General features: G+C 38.5%; 1 protein-coding gene across 1 annotated transcript; it reads left to right on the forward strand.

Moving 5' to 3' along the window:
* The first annotated feature begins 1,240 nt into the window (after positions 1-1,240).
* On the forward strand, positions 1,241-19,896 carry LPCAT3 (lysophosphatidylcholine acyltransferase 3). Its single transcript, XM_070742001.1, has 13 exons — positions 1,241-1,539; positions 10,064-10,171; positions 10,287-10,393; positions 10,596-10,689; positions 10,920-10,957; positions 13,545-13,723; positions 13,984-14,092; positions 14,957-15,043; positions 17,141-17,307; positions 18,059-18,206; positions 19,026-19,184; positions 19,283-19,409; positions 19,584-19,896. Exons 1-12 carry the CDS (start codon positions 1,410-1,412, stop codon positions 19,397-19,399), a joined length of 1,443 nt encoding a protein of 480 aa, XP_070598102.1. The 5' UTR covers positions 1,241-1,409; the 3' UTR covers positions 19,400-19,409; positions 19,584-19,896.
* Positions 19,897-20,239: the final 343 nt, after the last annotated feature.

Genomic DNA, 20,239 nt, shown 5'->3' on the forward strand with positions numbered 1-20,239 from the left:
TACCTTGTTTCTCAGCTGATATCTTCAAGGTGTAGGATTGTACCTGTAGGCAATCGATGTAGTTTTGTTATTTTTTGTAGAACCATTTTCTTCCCTGTTTTTGCAAAATCTAAAGGCAATTTCATTGTCTGAGAAGTGAACTTTTACCAGCAATCAAAAAGCAGGATATAAATATATTTAGTCTATTTTTTTCAAAATAAATTTATCAGTGTATATTTTATTTCTTTTATTTCTTTATCTCAATAGTGCAGAGTACACTACACATATACACAAAACCCACCAATAATCCAATTTAAATTTAATTCCCAAGTCACAGAGAGCATATAAATTGCATAAAATATTTTGTAAAATATGTAATAACATTATTTTAAAAATAGTTTAGTATAACTTAAAGTTTGAATAAATGTTCTGTTTGATGTGTTTATAAACAATGCTAACATATTTTAATAATTAAAAATAAGTTTTAAATTTGGGTTCATTTTTATGCTGTATAAAAACACCCAAGAATTGTTAAAATGTCTATTCGGCATTAAATAATCACCCAAATGAGGGAAAATTTGTCTGTTCAGTTCTGCTACTTTAATTAATTACAGTACAATGAAATATATTGGGGAAGGGGACACCAAGCTCAAATATGGCTATTGAACGTAACAAGCTCAAATATGGCTATTCAATAGTAACAGGTATTGCATTCATTCTAAGCAAATACAGTACTGTAACAGTTAAGCATTCGTATTTCTTTAAGGAATACATTTGCACACGCACACAATAAAAAACAATGAAATGAGAAATAGACGCCCACGCTGGAAGCCGGGCAACGTCCTGCGCCTCTATTTGAATATTCATGAGTAGGCGGGGTGTACTTCACTACTGACAGGTCTGCAACCACGACAGGAACCTTCGGACCTCCCGCGGGGGAAACACGCCCACTCTCTTCAGTCTGCCTCCTTATGTCCGACAGTAACCTCGGCAACGCCTCCTCCTCCAGACCCCCTCCCTTTCTGGCTCTCTCCTGTCTTAAGACAGCCAATGAAAAGCTGAGAACCGCCTCACGCTCTGGACGCCACCCTTCCTTTCCCAATAGAAATGGCTTCCCCTCCACGCTCAACATGCTAGATGTCCCTTCACGTGTGCGCGTAGGGGGAGGGGGGGTGTAAAAAAAGGTGTGGCTAACCTTTGCCTCAGTTAAGCGTTGAAGTTCTTGCTCCACCCTTCAGCCACCTGTTAGCCAATGGAAGGCGGGAGCCGGAAGCCTTGAAACCAATCGGCGACCCAGGAAAGTCGGCAGGGGCATGGCTTAGGTGCGGGGGAGGGGCCGCCGCGGCGGTGCTACTACCGCGGCCGTTAAACCGGGGTTCGAAAGGGGTAAAACGGTGCGGGGGTTCGGTTGGGTTGGCCCGGCGGAGAAGATGGCGGAAGACCTCGGGAGCGCCATCGCCGCCGTGGTGCGGCGCGGGCTGGACACCAGCCTGGCCGACGTAGCGAAGTCGTTGGGCAGTTCGGAACAGGCACTTCGGGTGATCCTCTCAATCTTCCTGGGTGAGTAAAGGGCGAGGAGGAAGAAGAGGGACGGTGCCACGAGGGAGGGAGACCGGGCCTGCCCCGGCCACCTCGGGATACCTCAAAAGCCCCACGTCGCCTTGCCTTGCCCGGGTCCAACTGAGGCAGGGGTCTCGGGGAGAGGGCGGCTGGGCTTCCCTACCGGGAGGAGGAGGGACTACCCCCTCGTGAAACCGGATCCCCGTGGGCTGGGCGATCCTTCGTGGCTGCTCTGACAAGTGATCAAGTGACACGGGATCTCCTGTGCATAGCTCTTTTTTTTTCTTTTTGCATTTATGGCCGTCCTTATTGCCTTACAGAAATCTGGCGTCAGCCCCAGGTTGTTGTCATAAATCTCCGGGGCAGCAAACTCTTTTGAAGGACAGTCTGCGAAGGAGGGAGGGTAGTGGTGGTGGTAGGAGCTCCTGTAGCTCTCTAATGGTTTGGGTAGTGCAGGGAACCGGGTGAACGAGCAGCCTTGCATGACAAGCTGCACCTGCTGACTTTTCTTCCTTAGATGCCTCCAGGGGTATCTGCAAAAAGAAAAAAAAAGTGTGGAGATAGGTCTTTAAAGTGTTAATGACTCTCGTTTTTTTCCCAAGAAAGTTTTTTTTTATTTTTTATCCAACACTCCATACATAAATCCATATACCTTTAATGTTACAATATTACAATACATGTATACTTGTACATTTTAATCATTCATATATTAAAACAATTTATTCACAACTCTTTTTTTCCCTGTTTATCCTAGCTATTACAGAGTCAAGGAATTGATTGGCCTTCTCTATGTCTGTGGTAGCCTACTGGTTCTAAGGTCCCATTTAAAATTTAGAATAGCAAACTGGGGGGGGGGGAGCTGAAGAAAAGATAGCAAAGCAATTTGGCAGGAATGGCAACTTTTTCACTCCCAATTTCTGCTCAGAGGTTTCTTTAAGAATACACGAGCCTTTCTATCTCTGCCTTTTGCATCAGTAGTTAACAGCTGGCAATAGAAGCTTGAATGAGAAATTGTTTTTCTTAGGAGATGGTTAAATGTGTGAAATGAACATGAATCACCAGCTCAAACTTGCCAAAAACTTTAAAATATTATGGCTTGTAGATTGTTGGAGGGATGCATATTTACGTAAAAGAAGATGACTGCTTATGTTCTGTTTCAATTTGTTAATCTAAATTGTGAGCATGAACCCTAGGTCTGGAAATCTGGAAATACCTCTGATGTTGAAATATGAGAAGGTAGTACATAGTTCCAGATGGAACTACTGCTATATTGTGTTCCTACAAATCAGAGAGGGATTTTATTTTTTATGAATACTTGCACAGGTATCACTTGCTTATTTTAATTAGCATTCAACTTTAGAAGTTATCTTTCTACATGTTTTGATCTAAGGGCTGTTAAACTCGTGACTTGTGGGCTGGAAGCACCACACATTAACCACACCCATGCCCGGTTTAGGGAAAATGGAAAAAGTCATGACATGTCATCTGGAGACACCGTGATGACACAAGTTTGACATCCCTGATCTAAGTTGATAACAGCAACTCTGAACCTTTCTGGGCTCACTGGAAAGTTCTCATTTTTTACAAAGAAAGCCATATTATCAATTGCAAACATGATAATGTATACCAGAGGACATTAAACCACATTGATCCTGAGGCTCAGTGACATGGCATATAAGTTTTGTTTCATCATTGAAAATTCATTCCAGTTAATATGTTACCATTCAGTTGATAGATAGTATATTTATATAGAACACTATGTCTTGATTGATCCTCTTAACTTGTTTCTCTATTTTAGTTCACATGTCCATACAAGTAAAAGATCTGTGTAGCACTTAGGAGTGGTAAAATACTTTGTAGAAGAGTGTAGGAACTAGGATCGTAATTGATTACTTTTTTGGGAATAGTTGATTATTATTTTTGTTCATTACTCTGCTGCTTTTTCAACTGAAAAGCAATATAACTTTGGAGACCAGATACTAACCAAATCCAGCACACCTTGCCTATTCCTAACAGTCAACAGTACCTTGAAGAGCAAATTAAAAATCAATTGTATTGATATATAAAAGTGGAATGCACTTATTTATGTGTGAGATCTCTGCATCTTACATCATCTCAAATTTTCCCAAAGCTGTTTGGTTTCACCAGTATGGTGGAACCTGTAGTAATTAACTCTGTATCTCTTATATAAATCTTGGCCTTCCCATCCAGGGAGTTCTCTCTCCTATGGTTAAAACTATTTAGTTGTTACCCAAGCTTCTCTCTGTTAAACTCTCTACTAATCTCAGAGTAATATGTAAATTTAAAGAGTAATTTAATGTATTTCTGACAGTTTTTGAATATCAGGTAACATGCCTATCCAAGGATGTATGTGTGCTTACATTTATTTTTTCCATCAATCATTGACTTGTATGGTGAGTAGGTGACTGTTGCTGCACCCTCTTCCATACTTCTGTATGTTCCTGTATCTCAATGGGTGGTTAATTTAAGGCAACATCAAGATGATTGCATTGTAGACCTATGTGCTGGAACAATTGCAGATTTGTAGATATTTTCTCATTTCAGGTGTGTACTGTTTCCAAGGTGTTGTGTAAGATCTTCCAAACAGCCATTTTTGGAATATGTATTCAGCACTATGTCTTGTCAAGATTCCTCAAGTTTACATAGAATAGAAATTTTTACCTTTTCACAATAGCTTTTTGCTTAATTACTTCCCAAATTTCCTCTGATATATGTTCAGTTTTAGTATCCTACCTATATGTCATTTGTTCAATAGGGTTAACATTCAGGGTGTGGGAGTTCTTAGCTGATATGTATTTTCTTGTTGAAATAATAATACAGTGGTACCTCTGCTTAAAAACTTAATTCGTTCCGTGACCAGGTTCTTAAGTAGAAATGTTCTTAAGTAGAAGCAATTTTTCCCATAGGAATCAATGTAAAAGTAAATAATGCGTGCAAGCCCATTAGGAAAGAAATAAAAGCTCGGAATTTGGGTAGGAGGAGGAAGAAGAGGAGGAGGACAGTCACTGCTGAAGGAAGAAGGTGAGGTGAGGGGAATACACTGGCGGCTGCTGCTGCTACCTGCTGCCTCTTCCTTCCCATGCTGAAGGGCTCCCCTCTCCTCTTCCTCGCTCACTTTATAGCCAGTGCCTTTCCTTTGCTGTGGTGACTCCTTGGCTGCCAGAGCGAAGGGAGCGTTTCTTTTCTCTGGGCCCTGGCAGAGGTTTATTCCCTGTCCAAGTGCCCAGAGAAAGGATGTAGCTTTGTTCGCTCTGGACTGTCAAAGCCTCCTTAAGCACCACCAAAAGGCTCCTCTGGCAGCACAGATGGCCAGGATTAAAGGGGGAATGGCAGGAAACTGGCCGGGCCTTTGTGCCCCTCTCAAATTTCCTGGGAAATTTTCCCGGGCTCGGGTTCTTAAGTAGAAAATGTTTCATAAGTAGAAGCAAAAAATTTTTGAACACCCAGTTCTTATCTAGAAAAATTCTTAACTAGAGATGTTCTTATGTAGAGGTACCACTGTATTGCTATAATATTTGATGCTGAACCAAAAAAAGTTATGTTATGTCACCATCAGCTCTTACTGATGTCATCAGAACTCACTTTTGTTCTGAAATCTGTTCCATATCCCATTTCTGAGAGAGAGAAAACCTTCTGTAGTCCAACCTCCAAGTCAGGATCCCATATGCAATTCAGTCTTGCCTCCTGTGATTGCCTTAAGTACAGTGAAGTTTTCTTTATAGACACTGGGATTGAAATGTTTACATGCAAATCATATGCCCTGTTACTGTTATGTGATTCTTCATAAAGAAATATTGGAAGCCCAAACCTTAGGCAGTCTGAGTAGATTGGATTATAGTAATGGTGATGATTTTGCTCTTTTAATGTTAACATTGAGCTGTAGCAAAAAACGTGTGTTGATTGTTTGCAATGCTATTTCAAGGTAAGTAGCACATGAAGAGATAAGATGGCAACATTTATTGATAAATAGAAAGCAATAATGAAAGATCAATGGATTAAATTATTGCATACCTGGAATCAGAAAAAGTCATCCTGGCTCAATTGATATCTTCACCTATCTTTTATTCATTGTATAATAATAATTCATTTCAATGCAGCTTTCATTGAAGGAATTTTCAAACAGTTTGGACCTGTTGCTAATAATTACAGATCTGTTGATCAATTTCTACAATTGTTTATAGGACAAAAAATCCAAATAAATCAAAAGTATGAAATATAAAAAGGATTTTAAAAAATTATGAAAGCAGAATAGCGGTAGCCGAGATAAGCATTTCAGATTTAAATTTAAAAGCTGAAAAATAAGAATGTATCTCTGAACTAAAACATACATGTATCGAACAAATAATACAGTTTAAAATAGACTTCTGAAGAAAACATCCTATGTTGGAATATCATAATCCATGGTTTCTGTCAGTCAGATTTGTTGGCAGAGAACTAGGGGGAAAGTATTTTGCAGTTTTTATTTTATTATTTATTTATTAATTATACTGTACTTCTATGCTACCCTTTCTCCTCAGACCCAGGGCAGGTCTGAGAAGAAACTACATTGGTGGGAACAGAGTATTAACTAAATATATACTCAAGGTTAACTATTATTTTTTACATGAGCCTAGACAATATGTAATGTTTTGATTGACTATCTTACAAAGTTTACAGGTTTTCATTTTAATGCAGTTCCACATCAGCACCTTTTAAAGAAGTGTATATAGTTCTTACAGTTTGTATACTTTTGGATTCTTTTGAAATTATTTGCTTCCCTGGGTATGTAGACAAAATTTGGTGGTATAAAAGACAGCATATGTGATGAGCCTGCAAAAGATAGGTGTATTGTGATTCACCCCATAATATTCAGAATGGTGTTCTGAACTTATTCCTTAAAATTTGCCATTAGAATTTCTGATTTATTTGAAAAAAGGCGTATGTACAGTGATCCCTCGATTTTCGCGGGGGTTACGTTCCAAGACCTCCCGTGAAAATTGATTTTCTGCGATATAGCGGCGCGGAAGTAAAAACACAATTTTTGGCTATGGACAGCCAAAAACTACCCCCACGCACCCTTTTTCAAGGCAGCACAAGGAGCCGGGCTTGAAATTAGGGCAGGGAGCGACGAAAGTGCGGAAGCTGACAAAGATTGCTTTGAATGTCGGCTGCCCCCGCCACCCCAGCACCCACCCATCCGCCGTTCGCCACCCGCCCGGCCGCTCGCTCGCCGCTCGCCCGGCCGCTCGCCCGCCGCTCGCCTGCTGTTCGCCCGACCACCCGCCGTTCGCCCGGCCGCTCGCTCACCGCTCGAGAGCAAGAGGGGGAGAGATAAAGAGACAGAAGGAAAGAAAGAGATGAGAGAGGGAGGAAGAGAGTGTGAGAGAGGAAGAAGCAAGATAGAGAAAGAGAGAGAGAAAGAAAGATGAGAAAGGAAGGAAGAGAGTGAGAGAGAGGAAGAAAGAGAGAGAGAAGAGTGAAAGGAAGAGAGAGAAATGATAGAAAAAAGGGGAGAAAAAAGAGAAATGAGAAAATGATTGAAGCAGAGAATGACAGGAAAGAAAGAGAAAGAGACAGAGAAGTGACTCTTGGTGATGACGTATGACGTCATCGGGTGGGAAAAACCGTGGTATAGCAAAAAAACCGTGGAGTATTTTTTAATTAATATTTTTTGAAAAACCGTGGTATAGCGTTTTGCGAAGTTTGAAGCTGCGAAAATCGAGGGATCGCTGTATTTTTAAACCTGGCATCGTTCTGAGAAGCAAAAGAAAGTGGTAAATAAAAATGTGCAAATACTGTATATTGCATAGGATACATTTGTTTTCTCCCAGTGCTTGCATTTTAGATTTATAATCTTCATAAATGTATTTAAGCCAGAGGTGCAAATAAACAAATGCAAATCACAGGCAATGGATTGCTGTGTTTCTTTTTCTTTCAGTGCAATTTTATTACCCACTTTCATTTTCTATATATTGTATTTTTTGGAGTATAAGACGCACCAGAGTAAGACACATCACAATTTTTAGGGAGGAAAATAGTGGGGGGGAATCTGCCTATCAGATATTCATCTGGCTAGCGTCCTTAGTCTGGTGAGCTTCAGCACATTATTTTATCCCTTGGTTAGGTGTTTTAAAAAAACCTTATTCGGAGAGAATAACAATGAAAGAGCTTGCAAGCGTTACCATCTGGTTAAGGCTGGAAAGAAGCATTTGGAGCAAGTAGATCAATGAAAAAAAAACCCTGCAAAGACTTAGGGCTTGGAAAACATTCACGGAGAGTAACAATGAAAGAGCTTGCAAGCCTGTAAATGCTGAGAACATCACTAGCACTAGCAGGGGAAAAAAGCTTTGAAGAAAGCTACATTCAGAGTATAAGACACACCCAAATTTTCAGTCTCTTTTAGGGAGGAAAAAGGTGTTTCTTATATGCTGAAAAATATGGTAAATGTTCCCATGTAATTGAGCTATTTTAATGGTGCTGTGGAAAACTGGGCAATATGATGAGTTTAATTGATTCCCTCAAAAAACAGTTAAACGTGATATACAGCAGATTATGTAATATAAATTTGAGCTTTTGAAATTATTTCGAATCTTTGGGGATGAATTCTGCAAGGGCTATAGCTCCTAAAATTTCAAAATTAACTACAAATTGAGAGTGTCCTTTTGCAAGTGAGAAAGATGTTTGTAGAAGTTGTATATTTATTAATAACTGAGTATTAATATCATTCATGTATGCATGTCTATATAAAACATACCAGTATATCCAGGAAGCTTGAGATGAGCATATTAATTTAGAGGAGAAGGAGAGAAATCCAGTTTATAATATTGCTTCTATATTATATGGCAACTGGTTTACCATATTTCCAGTATGATCTAGTCTAGTGGATAGAAAAACATGTATTATAGAATGTAGCATGTTTTGTTTTAAAAGTTCAATTTGTGAAACTGCATGTGTAACCTGGCTGAAGACAGAAAACAGAAGTGAATTGAGGTGGCTTCTTCACTTGCAGCTCATGCTGCACTTGAAAATTTTCTCCTCAATTCACTTTATAAAAGAATTTTATACTTTAAAGTATTTTATAAAAAGTATTTTATAAAGATATATAAAATATTAGTACCCTATAATATATTACTTATACAGTATTTTATATCTCTTTATAAAAAATAGGGTAATATTGTGATCAGAGAGACAAAATAACTGTCTTAATTAGGGACCATGTCTAAGGAAGTAATTCAGGAAATCCTTTTACAGTTTCAATAGAAACTTCCCTGTGGCTATTTTAGAGTGAAATATAAATTTATGCTGCTTATTTGAAACAGGAGCTTGGGCTATATGTGCTGAGGTGCATTGCAGCCCTATAAAGCTCTAGTTATCACATCAGTATAGAAGGCAGGAAAGAAAGTAAGGAGTTACCTTTCTACATATCATTAGAGGGTTAAAGCAAAATGTGCTGGACTTCAGCTCCAATAATCTTCAGCCACCATAGGGAAGACAGGTTGCAGATGAAGAAAATTGTACACCAACACATCTGGAGAATATTATGTTTGTTGAAGGCTGCTTTTCCGAGTACCATGCAGATTTCAACTTTTAATTTGGATTATTGAGATGCAAACACATTGAGTGATTGGCAGTTTTTGAAAATGTAACACTTACAGGTTCCTTATTAGAAATTCACAGCTGTAACAGTAACTGAATATTTTTTCCAACTGTAAAAAGTGGGGGGCGAGGGGATAGATCAAGTGGTATTACTAGGCTTCAGTATTTGCCTCCACTGCAATGAAAAACTTACAACTAAAAACATACCGGTAGTTTCCACTTTTATACTTTAGCTTTATATCTTGCAGTAGAACAGGTGCCATTATAAATACAGACGCAGGGTCAGTCAAAAAAGACACAGATGCCCATACACTAAAATAATGAGGAACAAAGAGGGTAAATTTGAAATCTAGTACCAACCTGAGGGCAGGTAAATTGTTGCCATTACTGATTGAAACCCATGCCTGGAACATACTACTTAGAATGATTTAAATTGTTCAAACCTAACCTAACAAGAAGAGGTTGGACAATCATTTGTCCAGAATGGTATAGGTCTCCAGTTCAAGCTTGGATTGAACTAGAAGATTTCCAAAGTCCCTTCCAACCCTATTATTCTATGTTCTATTCATATTGTTTTAAGACCTCACCATTCTCTATTTCATAAATGGATCTTAACTTTACTTTAGCACCCTCTGTTGCTTCTCCGGACTATTGTTTCTGAAAACTTAGAACAGAATTGTATACCATCTGATAAACATGATGATAAACCACTTGAAAAAGCTTATTATCAATGTTCTTTCCAAAAATACGGTCTCCAAATTTTGTAAGGTCAGTTTACTCATTTTATAGCCGTATTCCCCTAAAACTATTGCTGTTGGCTATCAAAAAGTGCCCAAGGTCTTGGACAGAAGATCAGAATGTAAGAATATATATAATTTAATTTTGTGAAAGATGCACTGTATTGATTTCACTTATTTTGTCTCTTTAGGATACCCCTCTGCCTTGTTCCAACGCTTCTTCCTTTTCCAGAAAAGTCACTACCTCATCCACATCTATAACACAATAATGGGACTTTCACTTGCCTACTTCAACTTTGGTAAGAGAGCTAGAAGAAGAGTATCCTGCTACTGAGCACTGGGAAGGTGTCTGGGGGTGTGCGCAATGCTGCTTGTCTTTAAGGTGTTTGTAATCACTACTATTTACTTTTTTAGGGCCACAGTGCTGTCACTCTCTCATATGTGTCTTCGTACAGTTTCTCATCTTGAGGCTCATGGGTCGCACAGTCACTGCCATTGCCACTACTTTCTGCTTTCAGATGGTAAACATTTACTTATTTAAATGTATAGCCACCCAACTCCAATGCCCAACTCCAATGAACATACTTTCTCTGTTCATGCTTTTCTATGGAATTCTGATTTTGTCTGGGTCTTATGGGTTCAGCAAGTACTGTGGGGAAATTTCAGGCAGAAAAAAATAAAGAGTCTGTGGAATAGTGCGTGATTTTAGCTAATGTTTTTCAGACATATTTGATGGCTGGCTATTATTTCACGGCCACAGAGCACTATGACATCAAATGGACAATGCCACATTGTGTCTTGACTCTAAAGATGATTGGTAAGTAATTCCATTTCATGCAGTTCTTGACCTTTGCAGTTCCATCTGGTCCCTTTATACTCAGTCATGTGAGATCCCAGAGTTCTTATACTTTTAAAAACCATAAATGACAACTCACACCCAGATGTTTCTTAGCTGACCTGTGACAAGATCCATATCAGTTCTATATTGGCTGCCTCCAAAGTGTTCAATAGGCATATTTCTTGTTTGATAATGTATATTTTTTGTAGGTTTGGTTATTGATTACTATGAAGGCAGGAAGGAAGAGGTGAGTAGTACCAGTTTTTTCCCTCCATTATTTTTTAATCATGAATTGGAATCATAAGAGAAATTGAAAACACTTTTGTGACACATGTCAGAACACCCGTGATTGTAAAAATAACTCCAGAATATTCTTTATAAGATGTAAATAATCACACATTTAGATTGAGACTTCAGAATGAAATGTAGATAGTGGAAATCCACAATGAAAGAGAAAGAGATCTTGCAGCAATTGAAGTCCATATAGCTGTCAAGCTGGTGAGCAGACTTAAATCTCTCCAATTGCAAATGGAGGGTCTAAAATTATGTGTTTATTAAGAGAATAAAACTTGCAATTTTTAAAATTGTACCATCATCCAAGTCTCAAGCAGAAAGGAACATTCCTGCATGTCACAGATCTTAGACAGTGGCACCCTTACTCCTTCATTTGAACAGTGCAAACTTTCCTTATCATGAACATTTCTTCTTGCTGCCATTAAATATACGTGGAAGATTAAAGCAATAAAAGATCATGGCATCATTGACCAGTTAAAAAAATAATTGTGTTCCATTTAGCTGAAGATTTACAAATAAGATCAAGGAGGGTGATAACCCCCTTATGAACACTTCAGAGTTGGTTCACCAGATTTGGTTCACCAACTCTTCTGCAATAAAGACAGTATTACTACTGACCTTAGAAAAACTCAAAGTGAAAGCTTCCAAGTCAGAGGTTAACAACATTTATTTGAATAGTTATAGGCATTTGATGCATCGAACTAAAATTAAAGAAAGGATGTGTGCATGTGGCTAAAACTGTTATTGTAGTACATTCATTCCTAAGTGGCACACAACTGCAAGTGGTATGTTTCTCAGAGTAAGTACAGAGTTGTTTAAAATATAGCAAATGTACTTCATGGGAATGTTGGAGGCAAACATATTAAGATAAAGTCTTTGTATTTTTAAACTATTTATTTTATTTGTTTACTAGCCTATTTTGCTGCTTCATTCAAGGTAACGCTAGTGTATGAATACAAATTCCAGCAGCTAAATTTCCCACTGATTCTGTGCGATATACTCAGAGCCCTTCTTGGTAGACACTAGAACAGAGTTAAATGGGCAGTCTCTTGAAGTTCTAAAGCCTACATTTGAAGATAGTGGAATTGCTGCTAATTCTGTCAAAGCCAAATTAGACAGTCATACAGAAGTCAAATTCTAGCAAAATAGGAAAGTATCTCCAATACTTGAGACTACAGTACAGGTCGTCCTTGTCTTACAAAAGTTGGTTTAATGACCATTTGAAGTTACAGTGGCATTGAAAAAGTGACCAATAACCATTTTTCCCACTTATGGCCATTGCAGCATCCCCATGCTCATGTGATCAAAATTCAGATGCTTGGCAGCTGACTCATAGTGAGCTGCTAGGTTGTAGTACCCTGGGATCATGTGTTCATCTTTTGCAACCATCTGACAGGTAAAGTCAATAGGGAAGCCCGATTCACTTAACAACTGTGTTACTAACTTAACATCAGCAGTGATTCAATTAACATCTGTGGCAAGCAAGGTCTTAAAGTGGGGCAAAGCTCACTTAACCACTGTTTTGCTTAGCAACACAAAGCACTGTGGTCATAAGTTGAAGATCACCTGGGTGTTGCTTCAGAGCGATGGAAGTGGGCTTCCTCCAAATGTTGATCTTGAGAAAAGAAAAACTAAAAATAGCAAACTCCCCTTTTCTGGTTATAACTGTTTAGTCTTTTACATGTTTTTATAGACTCAAGATTTTATAATTGTTTTTTTAAAGATTGTTGCCTTCTTGAGAGTCCTCGGAGAGGGGCGGCATACAAATCCAATTAATAAATTAATAAATATTGCAATTTGGATTTTTTTTAAAAAATTGAATGTTTAGATACATTTTCCATCAACTTCTCTTCAAGTCTCTGGATAAAGCCTAACAATAGTAATGAAGTGGCTTAAGAAGATTGCAATGTAGAACATTTCTGTGAGATCTGTCTGTTGACCTCCCTAGGTTACTGGCATTTTGACAATGGAAGAGTATCTTGTTTGTGTACAGAGTGAGTTTTTTAATGTTTGGAACACGTGGCTTGTTAAATTGTTACAAGCAGAGTGCTTGCAAAGGGATATTGGTAACGCTCCCAGATGCTGCAATCTTCAGCTTATAGGTTCTGCTGTGGTTGTCCCCACCTCTGTTATCTGTTGCTGCACTACGAAAGAACAAACTGATAAAACTGTAATTGGCAAGCACATGAAATACTTACTGCATTATGGATGTAGCAGGAATGGAAATATTTTTTTCTTATTTTTACTTTTACTAGTCTATATTTGTGCAATTTGTTCCACTGTACACTATGCAGCAGCATTGTTTATTTTTATATACCAGTTCTCTTTAAAAGAGACCTTGAAGCAGCTTATAGTAACATTCAAAATTAATAAAGATTTTTTTTCACCTAACAGAGTTTTTATTTATGCCAAGCAGTTGAAATTCTGAACTCTGAGTAAAGTCTAGGTATAGAAGGCCAGGTTCTTTTGAGATTCAAAACCTTACAGGAAAGATTTCACTTAGGAGTACTAATTTTAGTGTTTTTCTTATTATGGTGCAGGAATCCCTAGAACCTGACCAAAAAGATTATGCTGTCCGGGAAGTTCCTACTTTGCTTGAGGTCTCTGGCTTTGCCTATTTCTATGGTGCCTTCATGGTGGGCCCTCAGTTCTCCATGACACGATATCAGAAATTGGTGAGGGGTGAGCTGACTGATGTTCCAGGTCAAAGACCCAACAGGTAATCTTCCATGCCTCTACAAACCAACTACCAAAACCTTTCTTGCTAGGAATACATCTATGCAGCTCCCAAACTAGTTCAATACTCTTGATAATATTTGCATTGGAAGCCATTTGGGGATTCTCACTTCTTAAGGAATACTGTAATGTTTTAGTTGTGAAATGCTGATGTTAGGTGAACCATTTTAACCAAATCACATATTCCCTTTGTTTTGAAATATGACACTAGAAGGAGTCTGGATTTTCTGATATTTGTTACAGCCTTGTTCCTGCTCTTAAACGTCTACTTCTGGGGACTTTCTTCATGATAATTTATACTGTAGCATCACCTTATATTGATGAGGAATATCTTACCTCTGAAGATTATATGGTAAGTAGTGCTAAAGGCTTCTATAACTTCATATTAAGGAGAATAAAATCAAAAATAAAAATAGTGGTTGACTACATAAGGATAACAGTTTAGCTCACAAGAAACTTCATAATGATTGTCTTGAATATTTCTCTGATCTACTGATTTTCAATTGTGCATCACCCAGATGTGCTGAATTTAAATTTCCAGAATTTCAAACCAACGTAAGGTTTGAAATTCAACCAATCTAATGAAGAGGGCATTAGATTGAACAAGTTGCTTTTAATCATCTGCTATTAGAAATGCAACAGTATCCCTTGTTACTAAAACAGCACCAGAGTATCTTTCTTTACCAGTTTTGTCTGACACACACACACACACACACAAACACACGTTTTGAAAGTTAATTTTTTAATAAGTAATATATTGAGTAGTATCTTTTGATGAAGGAAAACAGTGACTACATATTGCTAATACTACAATAAAGCCACTTCATGAGTTGCCTAAGTCACATTCTCAGCTGTTCTCTGTGGGAATGCATGCACCCTTTGATTTACACATCCTAACAATTTTTCTTGAATGCTAATACTGTTCCAAAATTTGAGACCAGGAAAGTTATTTCTGAAAGTGCCCTATTTCAGGTTTTGAGGTTGGCCTTATTTTTACCTAAGATGAATTCTGTGATTAAATGTTGGACTTCTTCTGACATTTAAATGAGGACTTTTTTTGTATTTACTGTATGATTTTATTTTGATATTTCAAAATGTCTTTAAATGTAAAATATTTTTATGATTGGTTTATGATATTAAAGTACATTTTTATATTATAAAATGGTTTTGGCTTCTGACACTAATCTTATTTTACAAATGTGCTCTTATAATGCAGAAACAGTCCTTCTGGTTTCGCTGCTTTTATATATTGATCTGGGGCAAAATAATGCTTTACAAGTACGTTACCTGTTGGCTAGTGACGGTAAGCCTGGAAGTTGACCAGTTTATTTTCTTTCTTAATTTGGGGGTCACCTTTGTTTTGAAAAGGACCTACCCATCTACTAAAACAACAATATACTGTATATACTGTATATACTAAATAGAAAAATAAAAACAACTAATCACAAAACATTGATCTGTTAATGTTCAAAGGCCCGTGCAAGATACATCTCTACAGAGAGTGAATGAAGGCAAACAAAGTTCTCAAGTGATATTTAGGCTTCTATTACTCTGGAAGCCAAGGTAGTTCTAACTAATTTAGCTAATATTCAGTAGTTTATAAAATATCAATAGAAACATAGAAATATAGAAGACTGACGGCAGAAAAAGACCTCATGGTCCATCTAGTCTGCCCTTATACTATTTTCTGTATTTTATCTTAGGATGGATATGTTTATCCCAGGCATGTTTAAATTCAGTTACTGTGGATTTACCAACCACGTCTGCTGGAAGTTTGTTCCAAGGATCTACTACTCTTTCAGTAAAATAATATTTTCTCATGTTGCCTTTGATCTTTCCCCCAACTAACTTCAGATTGTGTCCCATTGTTCTTGTGTTCACTTTCCTATTAAAAACACTTCCCTCCTGAACCCTATTTAACCCTTTAACATATTTAAATGTTTCGATCATGTCCCCCCTTTTCCTTCTGTCCTCTAGACTATACAGATTGAGTTCATCAACCCTTTAAAGGAGGCAGTTTGTTTGTTTGTTTGTTTAATTAATTAATTAATTGTATGCTGCCCCTCTCCGCAGACTCGGGGTGGCTCACAGCAACAATAAAACAATGTACAACAAATCTAATAATTTAAAAAACACCCAAAAACCCTTATTAAAAGCAAACATACACGCAAACATACCATGCATAAACTGTATAGGTCCGGGGGAGATGTCTCAATTCCCCCATGCCTGACGGCAGAGGTAGGTTTTAAGGAGTTTACGAAAGGCAAGGAGGGTGGGGGCAATTCTAATCTCTGGGGGGAGTTGGTTCCAGAGGGTCGGGGCTGCCACAGAGAAGGCTCTTCCCCTGGGTCCCGCCAAATGACATTGTTTAATTGACAGGACCCAGAGAAGGCCAACTCTGTGGGACCTAACCGGTCGCTGGGATTCGTGCGGCAGAAGACGGTCCCGGAGATATTCTGGTCCGATGCCATGAAGGGCTTTATAGGTCATAATCAACACTTTGAATTGTGATTGGAAACTGATCGGCAACCAATGCAGACTGCTGAGTGTTGGTGTAACATGGGCATACCTAGGGAAGCCTATGATTGCTCTCGCAGCTGCATTCTGCACGATCTGAAGTTTCCGAACACTTTTCAGGGGTAGCCCCATGTAGAGAGCATTACAGTAGTTGAACCTCAAGGTGATGAGGGCATGAGTGACTGTGAGCAGTGAGTCCCGGTCCAGATAGGGCCGCAACTGGTACACCAGGCGAACCTGGGCAAACGCCCCCCTCGCCACAGCTGAAAGATGGTTCTTTAATGTGAGCTGTGGATTGAGGAGGACGCCCAAGTTGCGGACCCTCTCTGAGGGGGTCAATAATTCCCCCCCCCAGGTTTATGGACAGATAAATGGAATTGTCCCTGGGAGGCAGAACCCACAGCTACTCCATCTTATCAGGGTTGAGTTTGAGTCCAATGGCTCCCATCCAGACCCTAACAGCCTCCAGGCACTGGCACATCACTTCCACTGCTTCGTTGACTGGACAGTTTGGATTTAATGTAGATCTTGTACTATTTTACATCATCCAGACACTTTTCAAGATTACTCCCACATAGAATCTATTATAATAGTTCAAGCTGTCACTAAGGTGGGGAAAAGTAGCTGAGTGTAACCACTTCAAAAATCATTATAGCTGGTGGGTTTCCTTTATTTGTTCAAATCTATGCTCCATACCACAGCTGCCACACATGAATCCAGATCAAACTGGAGATCTCATCTTTTAGGGGGAGTCTCATATCTAGCTGACTTCGCTACTAATTAACACTGGACTTAATTTTAGCCAGGACTTTGAATGTTTTCTAATTAGGTTAGAATAATATCTAATTGGCAGAATTTAATAATCCTGTTATTTTCATTCCAGGAAGGAGTTTGCATCTTAACTGGGCTAGGCTACAGTGGAAAGGATGAAAACGGGGTGTCAAAGTGGGATGCTTGTGCCAACATGAAAATCTGGACTTTTGAGACAACTCCTTATTTTACAGGAACCATTGCTTCCTTCAATACTAACACCAACAATTGGGTAGCCCGGTGAGCATAACTTGGCTATTCTCTGCAGAGCAGTTTGACTCAGCTGGAGAGCAAGAGGGCAGCTGGAGAGAAATAAGGATGGGATGGGCATGATGATTTTTGTGTGCAGGTTCTGAGCATTTTTGACCACTACTGCAAAAATTCAGTTGCAGGTCTTCCAGGGTGTTTGAGCAACATAATGCACAAAAACAAAAATAGAGAAAACTCCCAAATTCACTTAGTCACATGATATGATTCTACCCTCTTACATCATTGCCCAACTCATTACAGTTTGTAGTCCTCAAAAAATGTCAAGCTTCCCAAGTTTGCTGTTTGGTTCGAAAAGCAGAGAGGCTAAGAGAATTGGGCTAGTCAATGCCTAAAATGAGAGTAAGAATTAAATGTATGTTGCTTTGTTCCATGATGAAAGAAATGCAGCTATTAGTCTTCTCCTACTTTCACAAAAAAGAAAAAGAAATGAATTATTTTGACTAAGAGCAAGGAACTATTCAGAGCACTGAAATAGTATCCCTGATTTCTGGGGTTCCAACCGAGGACCTTTTATATTTGGCAGTTTTAGTAAGCATCTTGTATTCTCACACCATTCAAAGCTAGAGTCTGTTAAATTTTAATATTTGCTCTTTATTTTGAACAGCCTGAGGTTAAAAACTAAAATGGTTGGCAATTTCTTGGATGTCTTAAGTGGGTTTTTTTCTGGAGAAACAAAATAATATGAACACTTGTCCTGATAGTATTACATTTCTATTTCTAGCTATATATACAAACGTCTGAAATTCCTGGGAAACAAGTTAGTATCGCAAGCTTTATCTTTGCTTTTTCTGGCCATCTGGCATGGGCTACACTGTGGGTATCTAGTTTGCTTCCAAATGGAGTTCCTGATTGTCATTGTGGAGCGGCAGGTGAGGAGCTTTTAAAGTGTTATCTTAGATAATCTTTAATATCTGGATCCACTTGATTAAAAAACTTGAGTGAATTATAGCGAAATTGTGCTAAGGCATCCATGGGCACTAGTAAGAACGGTCAAACTGATAAAACCAGTTTGTGCTGCAAGCCACACTTGTTTTCTACATGCAACACTGCACTTATGCTCAGCAGAAATGGAACCTGCATTGTGATATAGCTTTCATCCTAGTAAAAGGAGCAAGATCAGAAGCCCTTAAAACTGTGTTTCATTCACAGCTCATTGAATCGGGTTGTTTCAGATTACATTTTAGCACATGAATGAATCCAGCAATTATCACAATGTGCAAGGACTCTTTTTAAGAACTGAAAGTTGCTTTTGAGCTTCCTCTGTGACACATTTATGTTAAGTTGAACTATTCTTAAGAGAATAAAAATAAAATGTTCAATCTGCATTTCAATGTGCAGAAGATTTTAGTAAATGTAAATCCATGCAGGGAAAGAAATAAAGAAAATGCAGGTTACATTCTTTGAAGTGATTGACAGCTTCAACACATTGGCTTAGGGGAAAAGTCTCTTGATTAATCCAGAACAATTTCATGCTGAGCAGTTCAAGGCTGATTGGTAACTTGTCATGATTTATTGACATACCAATTGTTGAAGCAACTGCTTCTTGAGTAAGATGGCAATAAGGTCACTGGAGATTTTTCTGAGGAAGGAAAGTAAAAAATGGGTAAGCAGCACAGAGCCATGTTTTATTTGTTCATCTCTAAGGTTAAAGATTATTATGGGTTTGTTTGGGTTTTTTATAATTACAGGCTATTCAACTGGTACACGACAGTCCATTTCTGTCTGCCTTGACTTCAAACATCCTACTGAGGCCCTTCTTCTACCTGATTCAGCAACTTCTTCACTGGATGTTCATGGGATATTCTCTAGTACCATTTTGCCTCTTTAGCTTGGAAAAGTGGATGCAGGTACCAAAGGAGAGAGATTCTCTAGAAGAGGGCATTTCCCCTCTATTTACTGGCTGGAAAAAGACACAGCACACTGACTTCCTCATCCTCTTTTGCAGGTGTACGTGTCTATTTATTTCATAGGCCATGTATTCTTCTTTGTATTGCTGTTTACATTGCCTTATATGCGAAAAATATTTGTGCCACGAAAAGAAAAGTTAAAGAAAGCTGAGTAACGGCCAAAAGGTGAGATAACTATTCCTAACTAATCACTAGAGCAGGAGTCTCCAACCTTGGCAACTTTAGGACTTGTGGAGTTGAAGTCCACAAGTCTTAAAGTTGCCAAGGTTGAAGAGCCCTGCACTAGAGCACAGTAGTCTTGGATGACATCTAGTTGATTTATTTTGTTTTTCCTTTCAGATTGTACCATGTGTGCATTTATTACAGGATGGTTTTGAAGCATCACCTGCCAAATTTGCTGTGGACAAACTGTATTACAGTGACTGGGGTGAAAGAGCACATGGGTCAAGACCCCAAACAGGGGAACCGGCTACAGACCTCTTTACCCTTTCTACAGGTTGCCTTATCTCAATTCTCCCCAGACACTTCCACCTCTGCAGTGTCAAGATGATTGTAAAGCACTTGATCCAGCTGCCATCTAGGAATGGAACATCTGCCTGACTTTTTAACTTTCTAATTCCACTAGATAAAATTGGTTCAAGTTGGTTTTTCATTCATGCTTCAGCTGCTTTTTTTTCACCAGATTTTGGAACTGGTACTCTTTTTCTATTCTTACTAGTGTTATTTGTAGCTTATGGTAAAAATGAGGAATATAGTTAAATTTGATATACTGATTCTTCAGAGATTGACCTTGTCTCCTGGATGCACATGAAGGTTACCCACTTTATCTTCACACCTTGTTCTTGTGCCTTTAATGAAGTGCACCACAGCAACAGAGTACTCTTCTCTTTTTGTACAGCTAATTGTTTATATACAATGCCAATCATGGTACAGTTCCAGCAGTGGTGAGTACACTTTAGCCAAAGTGTTTGTTCTGATAATTCTATTTCTCCTGA

This window comes from Erythrolamprus reginae, chromosome 2 (genome assembly GCF_031021105.1).
Source record: "Erythrolamprus reginae isolate rEryReg1 chromosome 2, rEryReg1.hap1, whole genome shotgun sequence".
Classification (NCBI taxonomy): Eukaryota; Metazoa; Chordata; class Lepidosauria; order Squamata; family Dipsadidae; genus Erythrolamprus; species Erythrolamprus reginae.

Bases quoted from the DNA above. Each gene is read 5' to 3' on its own strand.
- LPCAT3 (XM_070742001.1), top strand. From the start codon at position 1,410: ATGGCGGAAGACCTCGGGAGCGCCATCGCCGCCGTGGTGCGGCGCGGG. The intron at 10,958-13,544 runs GTGAGTAGTACC...ATTATGGTGCAG, and splicing joins ATGAAGGCAGGAAGGAAGAG to GAATCCCTAGAACCTGACCA. The intron at 17,308-18,058 runs GTGAGCATAACT...TTCTATTTCTAG, and splicing joins ACCAACAATTGGGTAGCCCG to CTATATATACAAACGTCTGA.